Source organism: Pyrus communis, chromosome 8 (assembly GCF_041283825.1).
Source record: "Pyrus communis isolate YQ-2024b chromosome 8, ASM4128382v1, whole genome shotgun sequence".
In the NCBI taxonomy this organism is placed as follows: domain Eukaryota; kingdom Viridiplantae; phylum Streptophyta; class Magnoliopsida; order Rosales; family Rosaceae; genus Pyrus; species Pyrus communis.
Window position 1 is genome coordinate 22,045,001 of NC_142572.1, and position 17,356 is coordinate 22,062,356.

At 38.1% G+C, this 17,356-nt stretch overlaps 2 protein-coding genes across 2 annotated transcripts; both read left to right on the top strand.

The window, feature by feature from the left end:
* Positions 1 to 6,588: 6,588 nt before the first annotated feature.
* Positions 6,589 to 8,504, top strand: LOC137718812 (peroxidase 9-like). The gene is made up of 4 exons (XM_068458349.2): positions 6,589 to 6,969; positions 7,054 to 7,245; positions 7,383 to 7,548; positions 7,999 to 8,504. Exons 1-4 carry the CDS (start codon positions 6,709 to 6,711, stop codon positions 8,346 to 8,348), a joined length of 969 nt encoding a protein of 322 aa, XP_068314450.2. The 5' UTR covers positions 6,589 to 6,708; the 3' UTR covers positions 8,349 to 8,504.
* Positions 8,505 to 11,577: 3,073 nt separating this feature from the next.
* LOC137718227 (large ribosomal subunit protein bL31c) lies at positions 11,578 to 12,322 on the top strand. Its single transcript, XM_068457737.2, has 2 exons — positions 11,578 to 11,695; positions 11,780 to 12,322. Exons 1-2 carry the CDS (start codon positions 11,627 to 11,629, stop codon positions 12,128 to 12,130), a joined length of 420 nt encoding a protein of 139 aa, XP_068313838.2. The 5' UTR covers positions 11,578 to 11,626; the 3' UTR covers positions 12,131 to 12,322.
* The last annotated feature ends 5,034 nt before the right edge of the window (positions 12,323 to 17,356 follow it).

The following is a 17,356-nucleotide window of genomic DNA, read 5'->3' on the forward strand; positions in this document are numbered from 1 at the left end:
ATATGTCAAAAACATATATAAAATACGTATATTTTATATTAATTATTAAAAATGTATCAAAATTGTGACGATTTCTATGTAATTCCTCCCTGTGTATGTGAATTAACTATTATGCCCTTGTAGGTAAGTGGTATGGACGTGTTTATATCGCTTTTATTTTATTCCTCGCTATCGCTTTTAAATTGTACACGTTCTTGTGAGAGTACGAGAATTTTTATCAGTTTGAAAATACTATTTCGAATAGATTTTCGATTCTCTTTTTTGTACAAAATTTAAACCCTATCCTTGGTTTTCTTTAAAGCCAACCCGTGCACTCCCCATTATGTCAATCCCTCACGAATCAACTCCCTCAAATCTCTCACCAATCCCATCCATTCCCTCCTTACGACACCCAATCAGAAAAGCAAAAGCAAAAACTCTCTCTCTCTCTTCCTTTTCTCTCTCCTTCCCGAAGCTCTCTTTCTCTGCAACTACCATGAATGAGCACCAAAGCTCATAAATTGAGCTTAAAAACCTCACCATTAAGTTCATCTCATCTTCACGAACTCAACCATACCAACCAACCTTAGTTTGACTGAGTTTTGGACGTCGAACTTGGAAGGTCCGAACTCAGTGAGTTTGAGTTCATCAATTTTCAGGCCGAGTTAAGGAGTTTTGAAGGTCGAGGAAGCTTTCCCACAACTTCCCGAGACCTCTAGGACAATTTTGAAGTAGCTTGGACGTCGAAACAACTGAGTTTCGAGGAGTTCACTTTTGGCCAGAAATTTCGAGGTGATTTCCGACCACCTCCGTCCACCTTTTGGACTCCAATGAGGTATAACATGATTATACTCTTTATAAGCTTCAAATCCATATAAAGTAGGTCGAACATAGTTGAGAAATGAAGAAGTTATGCAAGTTTGAAATTTTTCCAGAAACCGGCGAGATTCGAGTTGCAGACTACTGCGCTGGTAACGGAGGATTGCGGCGGACGACGGAGCTCGTCAGAGAAGATAATGAATATTTCATCAAAGTTGACGGAATATTCTAACGGTGTCAGGTAACGCCGTTAATCTCTGTTAAGGTTCTAACAGAATATTCCTAACGGCATTAGTTACATTGATGGTACATGCCTACGCATGGGGGGCGTATTTAGCTGTGCCTTGGCCGGCGCGTGTGGGGTCCAAAAATTTATCTGAAAATTTATGTAGGTTCATGAGGTCGAGTAGATCTATTTCATGTATTTATGTAGGTTCCCGAAGACGTACGGGGCCAGGCTAGACTCGGGGGCTACGACCTTGCGATGTATTTGTGAGTGGGCATTTTATTTTACAGCTATACATATTTATAGTTTTCCTAAATGCGTAGTTACTTCACTTTTATGCTTATATTGCCAAGTATTGGTTATTGTGATATTAAATGTGATAAATGCTGTTATATGGTTGAGATATTACTGTCATGACATTCATACATATTTGTTCATGCTCATTCTGCTGCACCAGTGTCAGTACTCGCCCCAAGGCCTGGGCCAATCCTTCACGTGTATGTTCACATCTCACCGTTCGCTCACCTTGGATCCAAGTTAGGTGTCTGTCCTGTTGGGCATATTGCATTAGGCAATCCGACTTCTATGTGACCGTGCTTTTGCACCAGTCTTCACGTGATCGTAGTATTAGAACGTATTGATTACACACAGTCCTGTTTGTATTAGAGATTATCTGTTCGAACTTCTACGGTAGTCGAGACATTTACACCAGACTTCTACGGTAGTCGTACTGTTTATCATGCTCTGAATAATTGTAGTGGGTTATTCCCACGATTGTGCACTCTTTCACTGTTTAGTATAATTAGTTCTAATTAGTTTTAAATTTATCCACTTTTTCACATCACTTACCCTTATGGTTACGTCACCTCACGGTGATGGCCAGCATGCTTCGACCTTCCTAAGTTGGGGTGTGTCAAAAGTAACATGTATTAAATTTGTATGGTACATATGTGTCTTATACGTATAGGCATATTAAAAACGTGCAATTTAATGAATTATCATGCATTTATGTGTGAGAGCAAGGGGGTTACCCAAGGTTAGAGAGAAGAGAAAAATAAAGAGCTACTTTAGTGAGATTAGAGACACTAAAGTAAGAGTTAATTTTAGTGAGAACACACTAAAGTAAGAGTTAATTATCTTTATACTTTTATTATTTAAGATAATGTAAGAAACTATTGTTGTTACCCTGAAAAAAAAAAAAATCATGAACAAGGGCAAAAAACAATACAGCTCCAATTATTTCTTCATATTAAAGCATCTCTCTTGTATGACATAATTAACAATGGAGCATGCCTGATAATTAAACTGCATCATGTTTGTAACTATATATATAGTTACTCTATATGGACTGTAAGTTTCATTCCATTTTCACAATAAGAAGAATGATGGCTCGTTTGGATGTGCTTTTAATATTACTGAAAGCACTTTTAGAAAAAATATTTTTGAGTTCCAAAAGCACTTAAAGTGCTTTTTGCAAGAAGCACTAGTTATGTGCTTCTTCTAGGAAGCATTTTAAATGCTTTTTCAGGATTTACTTGCATCTTTATTAATGATTGGTTCTAAAAATATTTTCACCAAAAGATCTTTCAGTCATTTTAAAAGCACATCCGAACGAGCTCTGATAAGGTGTAAAGTAGATTGTGCCCTTCTTCAATACATCATGATCGTTTCCTGAAGTGTATAGGTTTATTAATTTTCAAAACTCCATGTTGAGACGAAAGTGAAAATGAATAGATTGAACGATGATTTAAGTACGACTGGATGAGGATCGGTAGTGTGGTACCGATCTTTCCCTATTCCAATTTATTTACTTTATTTGAGCAACCACTATTAATTTCAAATATCTTTCAATTTAGATTTTAAATTATTGATTACAAGTGCTTAAATATGAATTATAATAGATTTTTCTCGAAAAAATATTTTGGAAGAATATGAAGATGATGGTTTGTTGTTATAGTAAAAGAAATAAAAGAAAAATTAACAAACGTAAAAAGAAAAAAAAATTGAAAGTATGGATCGGTACGATGGTAGCGACGCATAAGGAATTTAGTCGCTAAATTTATAGCGACTATATCTGTGAACAATCGGTAACAAAGTACCGATTCTCGAACAAATAATTGTCCAATACCGTAGCCACAATGAGATCGGGATCTTTAGGGTCTGTTTGGTATCCTATTTGAAAATTTTTATCATTTCTCAAAACATTTCTTAAAAACATCTCTTGAAAACAATTTTCTTTAAGACTCAAAAACTTGATTGGTTTGCGATTTAACATTTTTAAATCTTATGACTTAAATTAGACAAATAGATCTAAAAAAAGGGGGTTGTAGGAGAGGGAGACAGATGAGAGAGGAGGAAAGAAAGTAAGAGATGATTGAAGGAAAGAGAAAGAAGAGAGAGGATTAGACGAGATAGAGAGGAAGATGAGTGAGAGAAAGAACCGAGAGAATGAAGAAAGCGGATTGGAGGAGAGATGAAAAAGGTAAAAAAAAAAAAAAAGGAGAGAGAAAGAAGAAGAGAGAGAGAGGGGGAGGGAAAAGAAATGAGTGAGTTTTAAGTTAAAAAAATCTAAAAACTTACTTTTTATGTTTTTAGATAATAGAGTATATTTTTGAGTTAGTCTTGAGTTCAATTTTTGAAAATAATCCTACCAAAACAAGTTTTTTAGGTGTAAAACCTGAAAATTGTTTTTGAGTTTAAAAAGTAAGATTCAAGTAGAGTACCAAACAGACCCTTATATTTGAAAACTATTTTCAAAATATATTGAATTAGTAAACAAACCAGGTAATAAAAAAATAGTAATATGCGCACGCACAGATGGAATAAACTTGGGGAATCGGATGCATGAACACAAATTGAAAAGCAAATTAAAGTGTCGGTCGGTCCTTTTAATTACCCAAAACATTACACAAATTGTCATTATAAATAATTTTCAAATTAAATCCAAAATATAACAAACTCCTAAAATCTTGTAAAAGATCTTGTTAATTAATGTTCTATTAGTTCAATACTAGCATTTGCCTGTGTATGAACACATTTTTTTTTTTTAGAGAGAGAGAGAGAGAGAGAGAGAGAGAGAGAGAGAGAGAGAGAGAGAGAGAGAGAGAGAGAGAGAGAGAGAGAGAGAGAGAGAGAGAGAGAGAGAGAAGTGGGAGGTTTTTGTTTTTGTTTTTTTTTTATTTTATTTTTAATATTGAAGATATTTTAACATCACATGTAGATGAGACTTCAATAAAAAACAGTAAAATTTGAACGTATGAAATTACATTATTGCCCATCATTTTTTTGTGTGATAGAAAACTAAGTAGTATTTTCACCATCTTTTAGTTGACAAAGAGGACTTCATTAATTAATAGAGATATTTAAAAAAAAAAACAAATAAACTATATCTATAATAACAAAAAGAAAAAACCTTGAATTGTGGGTGCAAAAAATACGATGGTACTTTTTAACCCAAAAAACCAAACGGTGATGTTTTAAACATACCGATTTACTCTAAATGATATTACATACATGATATATTTCTAATCTCTAATATTAGAAAGTCACAAGGTTTCATCAAAATATTTGGACTTAAAAGCCCCTCAAACAATTAAATCCAAAACCAGCCCAAAGAATACAAAAGAATATGCAGGGGTAATTTTTTTAAAGAAAAAAAATTCGTTTCATTAAAAAATTAAAATCAGGGAGCGGTTGAGCAGGAGTAGAAACCGCGGTTTGAAAAATAAAAATTAAAAACCTTAAAATAAATCAAACTCCATATTAATACCAATTTTGATCTTGTAGTTTACCAAATGCTGTAACGCAAGAACAAATATTATTTTTTTCTTTCATTTCTTGGCAAATCGATGGTAATCATGGTATGCAACTTAAGTAGTCGTAGAGGGGCATTTCAATTCTTATACAAAGTTGCAGAACCATGATTTTAAACCAATGAAGAGATGATAAAGAAATTCTCATATTTTGGTTAGTAGCGGTATATTCATTTACGATTGTTCACAGATTCAATTTCACATACATACCCAAGTACTATTACAATTCTATTCACTATCTGGGATTGATTGGACAAGGATGGATTTCAGATTTTTCTCTTTACTTTGTAATCATATAGAATTTGTTTTATTTTAATAGCAGAAAAGTATGTTGAAAATGCATGAATTTTCTTTCCGATATGCTCTAGTTTGTAAAAAGAAGGCATAGTCAAATTTGCTGGAAGAATCCAAAGCCTCTCGCTTTGATTGGTGGGTTTTTGAATTTTCGAAGGAATGAAATGGGATTGTTTAGGAATGTTTTAATTGGGGGGGGGGGGGGGGGGGGGTGTGCAGAGGTCAAATAAAACATTTAAAATAGGGCACATCCATCTGAGTTGGCTGCGAAAGGAGACTCGACCAACTCAAACAACGTGTTTCGGAGAGTTAGCGGCATTTAAAATAGGGCTAGTGATGGACAGAGGTCAAATTTTGAAATAGGCCACAGAGAAATTCAAGTGAAGAAGATTTGAAATCATCAAAAGATGCTTTGATCATCTTCTTAATCCATCGATTAAACTTAACTAATTACAATATTCTACAACATTTTATTTGAAAACAAACATTTAGAAATTGGAAAGGCGTGACAAATGATTGCATGCCCTTTTTTGCTTCCTCTTTTGAGATATTTCACCATTGTTAAAACAACTTAAAAGACTCAAGTAATTAAAACGATATTAATTCTATTGGGAAACAAACATTTTAATTTTTATTACGAAAATTAAAATTGCATTTTGGAGAGAAATGTCTTTAGATGGTCAAAATGCATCGTATATCATAGCAAAACGTTGAGTTTAAATTGTGATGTCGTTCCCTTTGCAAAAAAGTATTATGGGTCAAAATCAAAATTTGGACAGAAAATTTGCAAACTCTCACTCTATCCTTTTGCCTTCTAACGGTTCATTTCCTTTTCAACCCATTTGGCCATTCGTTTAACGTAATTAGTTTTCTTACTAGCATATCAAAATGGAGCTTTCACTTTCTTTATCTTATTATTTTAAGTTCTTGAGTTCACACGAGTTACCGTGTGGGTTGTTCTATGTACATGCAAATCGCAGCTGGCAGACGTACAAACGTAGGTTTTATGTATATAGCAGTCGAACCCTAATCAACGTGATTGAATCAATCAAACTTACCTGAAATCACAAATATGAAACCATTTCGATGAATTGTGCTGTCATGTAGTCATGTTGTTCATCGTCTGCAAAACTGTAGCTCCAGTGGTATCGGGTTCGAATTTGAAACTACTTCCACGTTTAGTCTGTTTAGCTGCTAATGGCATTTTCATAGGTCACCCTCATCTATACCCTAAACCCAATATTCAAACAGCGTTGAGATTTTGCCCAGCGTAAGAAACGGTGAGGAAACTTCGTACCTATGCCTAAAATGGGATTTTACCCTCATTAAGGCAATATTACATATTGATTGATTAAAGTGATGCAAACTCTATTGCCAAAAGTGGAGAAAAATAAAATTTCAGAGAAATATTCTTCCCTGGAGCAGATGACTCCAGAGACAGACAATGTGAACAGATCTTTTTCCACAGCAGTAGGTGGGAGTGGTTCCATTTCTTCCATTAGTTCACCTCTATAAATTAACTAGTCACCATGCACTGAGAGTAAACCATACACTCAAAGCCTTGAACTTCAATTATCAATGGCAGTCTTCAGAGGAACATTGTTATGTCTTGTAGTTGTGACACTGGTGGTATCAGCCACGCTCTCCGCCCCTCACCTGGATGGTTTCAACTTTGGGTCGGGTGGGTCTCAGACTCACGATCTTTTCCCACAATTCTATCAATCGTCGTGCCCTCAGGTTAACGACATTGTCATCTCCGTATTACAGCGGGCCATCGAGAAGAATCCCCGGGTGGCAGCCTTTCTGATAAGGCTTCACTTTCATGATTGCTTTGCTCAGGTTCGTTTTGATCAAAACTTACTTTGAAATGTATAATAAAATATGCATGGCTAAGGCTAAATATATGATATGATTGGATGACAGGGCTGTGACGCATCGGTGCTACTAGACAACAGCACGACTATAATAAGCGAAAAGGGGGCAGAACCAAACGTGAATTCTCTGAGAGGATTTGAAGTAATCGACGAGATGAAGGCCAAGCTAGAAGAAGCATGTCCCCTGACTGTGTCATGTGCTGACATTGTTGCTCTTGCTGCTAGGGGATCCACTGTACTAGTAAGCAAACTAATTACACCCTCAAATGTCGGTTTATAAATAGAAGAACAAACGTATGTTACATAGCCCAAACTATTACTTGATTAATTTACTAATAAGTGATCAACTTGGTTGGTGTATGTGGTGCAATGGAACAGAGCGGTGGACCTGATTGGGTGTTGCCGCTAGGAAGAAGGGACTCCAAAACTGCAAGTTTTGAAAGCTCAAACAGAGACATTCCAGCACCACTACCCAATCTCTCAGCCCTAATAACCGCCTTCGAACGTCAGGGTCTTGACGAAACTGACCTTGTTGCCCTCTCAGGTACCCAATAATTACTGAATTTTCTCCTTTGTTATCACATTATTTGCAAGGGATCCTTTAAACTTGGTACGTTCTTCTGATTTTCCCTCGACTTTCAAGTTAGTTTTGAGCTTTCTAATATTTTGAAGCGTGCCAATTTGTCCCATGTTGTCAAATGGGTTAAAAATTTCCAGCAAAATGAGGGTGATTTTTGTCTATTCCAGTGGGAAAAGTTAGAAATTTGATGAATTTGACGATGAGGCACACATATTCAAAACTAAAGAGGATATGAAAGTCGAGGGCCAAAGTGAAAGATGGATATGAAAGAGTGAAAAATTTTAAGTTTTTGTTAGGATGTCACACTATTATTAGTAGAGTAAAACTATGTTTCACGAACCACAATGGCCTAAACGCGGTACAAATTCAAGTTGAACATTTATGGTTTTTTTGTTATGAACAATATCAATGCAGGAGGGCATACAATTGGGTTCGCTAAGTGTTCGTTCGTCAGGCAGACTCGGAAATCAGTTTGCCCAAGAAGAGGTGGCGACAACACACCTGCTCCCTTGGACTTTGTTTCCCCTACAAGGCTCGACAACAGCTACTTCAAGCTTATACTTGGGGGACATGGACTTCTCCCTTCAGACCAAGTACTTCTTACTGGGAACAGAAGGCAGGCAGCTGAGCTGGTGAAAACCTATGCAGCTAATGAGAGCTTATTCTTTCAGCAGTTTGCTAAGTCCATGGTTAAGATGGGGAACATTAGTCCTCTTACTGGGTTCGAGGGACAAGTCCGAAAGAATTGTCGTCGCGTTAATTAAGTAATTAACTAGCTAAATTAAGTTTATGTATATGCTTAAACTAATAAGAGACCACTTTCTTAATTTGACCTTTTTAATTTCTTGTGGGGTTAAACTTTTAGCTTTAATGCTGCAAAGGTTCCAGATAAACGCAAAGTAAAACACTTATCTTAATCATTTGTACTTTTCTTTCTTCATGGTTGATGCCTTTCCCAGGAACATACATATTCTTGTTTAAAAAAAAAACAAAGTATGCTTCTTTGTTCGTTCTCAAAGCACAACTTTTTACGTGTTTGCACTCTTGATGGTGAAATGATCAGTAGTAAAAAATAAACTCTTGCACGATGAAATTTTGGGCGTCCAAATACACCTTGTCGCGCAAAAATCTTTCTCATTGATGAAATTTTAAAACTTGCCGCGCAATGTATATGAAAAAATAAATAGAATAAAAACTTTGTGCCAAGTACACAACATAATGTACGTAACATGCTTCATATAAACCGATATCATCTAAGCAATCCAAACCGACATTCATGTCCTAAAACTAAAAAATGAAAAACTAAATGAACTTCTAGGAAACACCACAATTGTCGATAGATGAGACTCTCTTCTCCAAAACGCCCTCTCACTAGTGGCACCACACGGTGTCTCACGGGAAACCAATTCCCACATTGGCAACAGTTAAGTATTTGACTCAAAATGGTATAAAATCATTACAAAATTTTCGATGGATTATCCACCCATTCAATGATATACCTCTAAAATGATACAAAATCATCATCAGAAATTGACCCGATTATGAGTTGAAATACACAAGCATAGAAGAATAAGGAATATATATTTTCAATAATTATTCAATAAATGTGATAATTAGTTATGGAAATATATATCGATCATATGGCATTTGGAGAAGCAAATCAAAACGTACGAATTGAATGCGTAATAGGCTCAATATTGTATATATAAATTGTTTTGTATTTGGAGTTGATAGAGAAAGGTCAAGGTTAGATATATAGTTTGTCTGTGGATCGATCAAAGATGGCAGTTGGAATGAACAAAATTTTGGTGATTGGAATCGGCCTTTTTGTCAGTTGTTTGCTGCTCCGATGCGAAGAAGTTGATGGAAAAGAATATATAGTGGGGGATGAGAAAAGATGGAGCCCTGATGCTAACTTAACCCAGTGGACTGAGGACAAGAAGTTCAAGGCTGGAGATGTTTTGGGTAATTAAAATGACTGACTAACACTTTGGTTTTCTTTTCAATTCGTGTTCATGCATCCGATTCCTGAAATATTTTTATATTTGATTAGCAGCTGGTTTGTTTACTAATTCAATATTGTATTTTGAAAACAGTTTTCGAATATAAAGATCCCCTTCTCATGGTAGCTGCTGTACGGGACAAATATTTGTTCGACAAGTGTGAGTTATATGCCGGCGTGATAAAACTATACACGTCAGGAAACGATCATGCGGTATTGGAGAAGGGCACAATCTACTTCGCACCTTATCCGTCTCCCTACTGTGAAAATGGAATGAAACTTACAGTTCATGTGGAGTAACTATATATATATATATATATATATATATATATATATATAGTTATAAACATGATGCAGTTTATCAGGCTCCACTGTGAATTATGTTTATCAGGCTCCATTGTTAACTATGTCATACAAAAGAGAAACTATAATATGAGGAAATAATTGGAGCTGTATTGTTTTTAGATTTTGGAGTTTTTTTTTCTCTTATCTCTAACCTCGGGTAACCCTCTTGCTCTCACACATAGATGCATGAGACTCCTAAATTTGCACATTTTTAAAACTCCAATATACTTTACACGTATAACACACGTACTACACATTTAAATCTACATTTGGGGGGCTAAAATGTCCTCAAATAGCCAAAATTCATGATATGTCATAGCAAAATAGTGAGTTTGAACCGTGGTGTCGTTCCCTTTGCAAAAAAGTATCATGAGCCTAAATTGGAGCACGAACACCAAATTTACATATTCCCACTGCATCCTTTTGCCTTCCAACAGTCCATTTCCTTTTCAATCCATTTGGCCAATTGTTCTGGATCATTATTTTTCTTGCTAGCATCTTAAAATGGAGCCTTTCACTTTTAAGTGCTCGTGTTCACACGAGTTACCGTGTGGGTTGTTCGATGTCCTCGCAATCGCAGCTGGCAGAAGATACTGCCCAAACGTAGGTTTTCTGTATATAGCAGTCGAACCTTAATCATGGTGATTGAATCAATCACACTTACCTGCAGAAATCACAAATATGAAACCAATATTCGTATCAATCTTATATGCCATTTCAAGAAGTTGTGCTGTCATCTAGTCATCTTGCTCATCTTCTGCGAAACTATTTCCAGTTTTAGTCTGATTATCTGCTAATGGCATTTTCATAGGTCACCCTCATCTATACCCTAAACCCAATATTTAAACCGCGTTGGGATTTTGCCCAGCGTAAGAAACAGTGAGGAAACTTTGTACGTATGCCTAAAATGCGATTTTACCCAATTTAAGGCAATATTACATATTGATTGATTAAAGTGATGCAGACTCTCTACAGCCAAAAGTGGAGAAAAATCAAATGTTAGAGAAATATTCTTCCTTGGAGCAGGTGACACCAGAGACAAGAAGTTCCACAATGTGAACAACACTTTATCCACAGTAGTAGGTGGGAGTGCACCGTATACCCATGCAGTGAGAGTAAACCATACACTCAAAGCCTTGGACTTGAATTACTAATGGCAGTCTTCAGAGGAACTTTCTTAGGTCTTGTAGTTCTGACATTGTCGCTCTTGCTGCTAGGGGATCCATTGTACTAGTAAGCAAACTAATGACACCCTCGACTATCGGTTTATATATAAGGAACGAACGCATGTTCATAGGTCGAATGAGAAATGAACCTAGAAAATTATATTGTTTCAAGTCTCCATCCTGCTTGGCATCTTTTGAATGCGAAAGTTCTTCAGGTCACAACGCTCACACTACATAGTTCGACCAATATCATCGAGTGGGACCAAAATACAGAAGGTCGCCTTTGGTAGGATGTTTTTTCCAATTTTGGTCTCCTAGTCGTAAGATCAGATCCCACCGCCTTCAATCTCTCTAATTGGGCTTCAGTCCAGTTGAACTTTTTTGTTTTCCGAACGGCCCAGTTAATTTTCTAGCCTAAAATTTAGTCCAAAACCAAGCCCAAACCATATAGGGGCAATTCAGTAAATTTGGATGACTGAACCAGATAAAAAAAACCTCATCTTCTCCGTCGTTTGTCAAACACACAGAAATGGCGCTCAATCTAACCACCTCATTCCTCCATGGAACACCCTGCCCCAAGCTCCTCCCTCCCAAGAAGGTAAATTTACCCAAAGGCCCTCGTATATATCTCTTCGTATATTACCAAATGAATTTGTTAAATGATTATTTCGGTCTTTTCCAGGTCTGCGGTGGCGGTGGGTCGTCGGCGGGGAATTGCCGCTCTGTGGTGACATGCAGGAAGAAGGAGATACACCCGCAGTTCCAAGAGGACGCGAAGGTATACTGCAAGGGGGAGCTGGTGATGACGACGGGTGGGACCCAGAAGGAGTACGTGGTGGACGTGTGGTCGGGCAACCACCCCTTCTACCTCGGAAACCGGTCGGGCATGCTCGTCGACGACGACCAGGTCGAGAAGTTCAGGAAGAAGTACGGCGAGCTCACCCAGATCATGGAGATTCCTGTCCTCAAGGGAGAGATTATTCTGCCCTCCCGCCGCAAAGCCGCCGCCGGTAAAGGCGGCAAGAAGAAGTAGAAAAGGCCAATGCTTTGCTTACTCAATGTAAGATTTTAGGTGAAGCACGAAAATTGAGTAGAATTCAGTGCCTAATCTGTGTTTATTACCTTAATATCTGCCTTTTTGCTAATTTAATTTACATAATTACATTGTGGAGCTGTGTAATGTTGAGAAAATGATTCATCAAATTGTGCGTTAGTTCGAGTTGCACTTCTCGTAAATTAGAGTAGTTTAAAATATCGCTTGTCGTAAAGAAATGAAGCCAAACTAATGCCAGTTACCCTTTTGGGTGACTTTAGTTGAGAATGTAACTAGCAAGTGATGTGCACATTTATGATTAACTAGCAAGTAATTTGCTCCAGTTCGGTTTACTGCACTTTTTTTATAACGCGAATATGTGGTCGATATTCATCACAATGCTAATACTTCGAGCTTGTAGTTGTTGATGAGCGATCCATATGTTTGTCGATATTTTGTCTAATAAAATTGACTGCAGTTTTTGAGAAGTGCAGTTAATCGTATTAGAGAAGTAAAGTTAGAACCATTGATGAATATTCTCGTCAGACTGCGGAGTTGTTTTAACGACCCTCTCTGTTTATCGGATTCATTCATAAGATGGTTAGTAGAAGTAGTTCTGCATGTTGGTATTTGACAGTTTACTAACTCAATACCAAAATATGTGGGTGATAAGTTTACAAACTCTATCACACCTCTTTCACTTTGCACTCTCAAATAAAATTGGACAAAGAAAGAAATAGAGAAAGGAGGGAAGCAACAAGCTTTGGCAAAACACTTGGACTTTGATATATGAAAAAGGTTTACAAACTATTGGAATAAGAAAGCTTACAAGCTTCTTCTCAATTGGAAGTGGGATTTGGATGGGATGATTTACAATGCTTGAGAACTTGGGTATTTATAGCAAACCAAATGATTAAACTAAGATTATTTATTACCACACAAAACACATTAAATGCACCTAATAATTTTTATTCAACCATACCTAACATTGCCTAACTTTCCATGCCTAACTTTGACATTGATTTTCAACAATAGCTAGTAGCACCCTTTTTTTTATTTGAATTTCCAACACACCTCCTCAAATCAAAACGCCTTCATTCCTAGCATTTCACGCAGTAGCCGGAATGTTTCAATTGACAATGGCTTTGTGAAGATGTCTGCCACTTGTTCCTTGGTGTGACAGTAGACAAGTTCAATTGTCTTTTGCTTCACATGGTCCCTTAGAAAATGGAACCTGGTATCAATGTGCTTGCTCCTTCCATGTTGAACAGGATTCTTTGCAAGTTTGATTGCAGACACGTTATCTACGTGAATCACAGTCGATTCCACTTGTGGATGACACACTGACTTCAACAGATTTCTTAACCAAATTGCCTCACACACGGTTGAGGCTACAACAACATACTCGGCTTCACATGATGACAAAGCAACAATTGATTGCTTCTTTGAAGTCCATGAGAAAGCTGTTGATCCTAGAAAAAACACATAGCCAGTTGTGCTTTTCCTTTCATCTTGGTCACCTCCCCAATCACTATCTGAATAACCAAATAATTTTGCATCTTCACCAAAATTATAAAATAGACCATAGTTTAGAGTACCTCTTATGTACCTCAAAATTCTCTTGGCGGCCAGCCAATGAGACTCCCTTGGTGTTTCCATGTATCGACTCACGAGTCCAACACCATAAACTATATCAGGTCTTGTGATTGTAAGGTACCTTAGGCTTCCAACGAGGCTTTTGTACACTGTTGAGTTTACAAACTCACCCTCTCCTCCTTTGGACAGCTTCAATCCAGTTGCGACTAGGGTATTGACAGTGTTGCACTTGTCCATATTGAACTTCTTCAATATGTCTCTCATGTACCTTTGTTGAAAGATGTAGATACCATCACTTTCTTGCTTCACTTCTATGCCAAGAAAGTATGACATTAATCCATTGTCAGTCATCTCGAATTCACTGAACATGGATTGCTTGAACTCATGGAACATTGCCTCATTGTTTCCTGTAAACAATAAATCATCTACATAGAGACAAATAATTAAGAACTCCCCTTTTTCACCATTCTTCATGTAAACTGAATGCTCGTATGGACATTTCTGAAATCCATTTTGGTGAAGGTAGTTGTCGATCCTTGAGTTCCAAGCTCGTGGTGCTTGCTTGAGGCCGTACAAAGCCTTCTTCAAACGATACACCTTATCTTCTTCTCCTTGTACTTGGAAGCCTTCCGGTTGTTCCACGTACACTTCTTCCTCAAGTACTCCATTAAGGAAGGCTGACTTGACATCTAGTTGATAAATTTTCCATTTATGATGTGCGGCAAGAGAGATTAGCAATCTTACCGTGTCAAGTCTCGCAACTGGAGCATAGACTTCATCATAGTCCACTTCATACTTCTGTTTGTAGCCCTTTGCTACAAGCCTTGATTTGTATCGATCCACACTCCATTTGCAGTGCGTTTGATCTTGTAAACCCACTTGACACCAATAGCCTTCTGATTTGGTGGGAGCTTTGTCAGCTCCCAAGTGTCATTCTTCTCGATGGCATGGATCTCTTCTTCCATGGCTTTCTTCCAACAATCTTCTTCCACAGCTTCATTGAATGAGAAAGGCTCGTGGTCTGCATACAAGCAGAAAAGGTTGGTTTCTTCTTCTTCTTCTTGTTCATAAATCTCTGTGAGACTCCTTAACCTCACTGGAGTTGAGGAGCTGCTTTCCTCACTAGATGTAGGACCACTCCTTGCAATTCTGTGCGCTGGAGTTGTTGTGATTGTTTGAGCAGGCTGTTGCTCAATCGGTGGTACAACTTCTGGTTCTTCAAAATCAGTGGAGACGATCTTCTCTTTACTGACTTCTTTGTTGTTCCACGTCCATGTCTCTTCCTCACTGAAGATGACATCTCTACTAACCACTAGTTTGCCAGTTAGTGGGTTGTAGAGCTTGTATGCCTTGGACTCTTCACTATAACCCACAAACACACACTTCTCACCTCTATCATCAAGTTTCCTCCTCTTGGCTTTTGGAACTTGAGCATATGCAACACACCCAAAAATTCTTAGGTGTGTAACATTCGGCTTGTATCCACTCCAAGCCTCTTGTGGTGTCATCCTCTTGACACTCTTTGTTGGACATCGATTCAACAAATAAATCGAACAAGCTACAGCTTCTGCCCATAACTCTTTTGGCAAATTCTTCTCCTTAAGCATGAACCTTGTCATGTCAAGGATGGTTCGATTCTTTCTTTCGGCTATCCCATTTTGCTGTGGGGTATAGGCAGCAGTAAGTTGATGCCTAATTCCTTGCTCCTTGCAGTATGCTTGGAAAGCATTGGAGGTGTACTCTCCACCTCTATCTGATCTCACAGCCACAAGCTTGTGGTTACTTTCTGCCTCTGTGAGTGCCTTGAACTCCTTGAAAATTTTTAGGGCAGCTGACTTCTCCTTGAGAAAATAGACCCAAGTCTTTCTACTGAAATCATCAATGAAGGTAATAAAATACCTATTACCTCCATAAGACATGGGATCCAATGGACCACATATATCTGTGTGCACCAACTGCAGTGGTGCCTTTGCTCTCCATGTATCACCAACAGGGAACGATAGTCGTGCTTGCTTGCCAAGCACACAACCTTCACATACTTGGCGTGTGGCTTCAATCTGGGGTAGACCACGAACCATTCCTCCACTTGACAGCAACTTTAGGCCATTGAAATTAAGATGGCCAAATCGAAGATGCCATTTCCATGACTCATCTTCCATTACACCGATGTTGCAGCTTCCAATCTTTGTGTTCAAATTCAACGGAAACATCCGGTTCTTTGACATTCGAACACGTGCAATAAGCTTTCTCCTTGCATTCCTGAGAGTGAGAAGCATGTTCTCCATATGTATAATGTACCCTTTCTGGAGCAGTTGACCAATGCTCAGAATGTTGCTCTTCATACCTGGTATGTAGTAGGTATCAGAGATGTATTCTTCTCTTCCATCCTTCTGGATGATCTTGATCTTCCCTTTGCCTTCAACTGGCAACTTTGAGGAGTCACCAAGACTTACAGATCCATAGGCCCCTTCTTTGAGTTCGGCAAAAAACTCCTTCTTTCCACACATGTGATTGCTTGCACCAGAGTCCAAATACCAAACATCTTGTTGGCTTCTGGAATCATGGTGTGCTAGTAAGACTGTAAGTTCTTCATCAGTATTTCCACTTGATTCTGCCATGTTGACATGCTCACCATTTTTATGTGAACATTCATTGGCATAATGTCCATATTGCTTACAGTTGTGACACTGGATATGCGCCTTTCCTCGAGTAGATCTCCACTCCTGAGACTGACCTTGATTTTGTGCATAGCCTCGACCTCTTCCTCGGGCTCGTCCTCGGCTACGGTTGGATGAGCTCCCACGACGTGAGTTCCACTGCCCACGACCTTTATTTGGTTTGTCAATATTCAACTTTGACTCCAAAGCTTGCTCTAGCGTTGTGGGGCTTGCATTCTTCTGAATGCGTTGCTCGTGAACTAGGAGGGATCCTAGTAGCTCTTCTGCGCTCATCACCTCCAAATCCTTGGATTCCTCAATGGCAGTCACCACATGCTCAAACTTAGATGTGAGTGACCGGAGTATCTTCTCCACAACTCGTACTTCATCGAGTCTCTCGCCATTTCTCCTCATCTGATTTACTATCACAATGAGCCTTGAGTGATAGTCGGAGATGCTCTCCCCTTCATTCATATGAGCAGTTTCAAAATCTGCTCGAAGTGATTGTAACCTCACTTTCTTGACTCGATCTACTCCTTTGTAGATTGTACTGAGTGTATCCCATACTTGCTTGCTCGTTGTTGCTTCTGCAACCTTCTCGAACGTTGAATCTTCCAAACCCTGGTATAGAAGATACAGCGCCTTTTGGTCGTTCTTTCGTAAGTCCTTGAGAGTGTTCCTTTGATCCGCAGTATATACGGCTTCTTGCTCGGCAGTGGGTACAACATACCCACTACTGACAACTTCCCATAGCTCCTGTGATCCAAACAATGCTTTGAATTGGATGCACCATCTTTCATAATTTTCTTTCTTCAATGTGGGAACTTGGAGTTGAACTAAGTTGGACGCCATAACTGCTGCACCTGCCAGAATGGTATTCTGGCTCTGATACCAATTGTTGGTATTTGACAGTTTACTAACTCAATACCAAAATATGTGGGTGATAAGTTTACAAACTCTATCACACCTCTTT

Excerpts from the sequence above, each read along its gene's own strand:
- LOC137718812 (XM_068458349.2), top strand. The coding sequence starts at position 6,709 with ATGGCAGTCTTCAGAGGAACATTGTTATGTCTTGTAGTTGTGACACTG. Across the intron at positions 7,246-7,382 it reads CTAGGGGATCCACTGTACTA|AGCGGTGGACCTGATTGGGT; the intron begins GTAAGCAAACTA and ends GCAATGGAACAG. Across the intron at positions 7,549-7,998 it reads TGACCTTGTTGCCCTCTCAG|GAGGGCATACAATTGGGTTC; the intron begins GTACCCAATAAT and ends ATATCAATGCAG.
- LOC137718227 (XM_068457737.2), top strand. The coding sequence starts at position 11,627 with ATGGCGCTCAATCTAACCACCTCATTCCTCCATGGAACACCCTGCCCC. Across the intron at positions 11,696-11,779 it reads AGCTCCTCCCTCCCAAGAAG|GTCTGCGGTGGCGGTGGGTC; the intron begins GTAAATTTACCC and ends GGTCTTTTCCAG.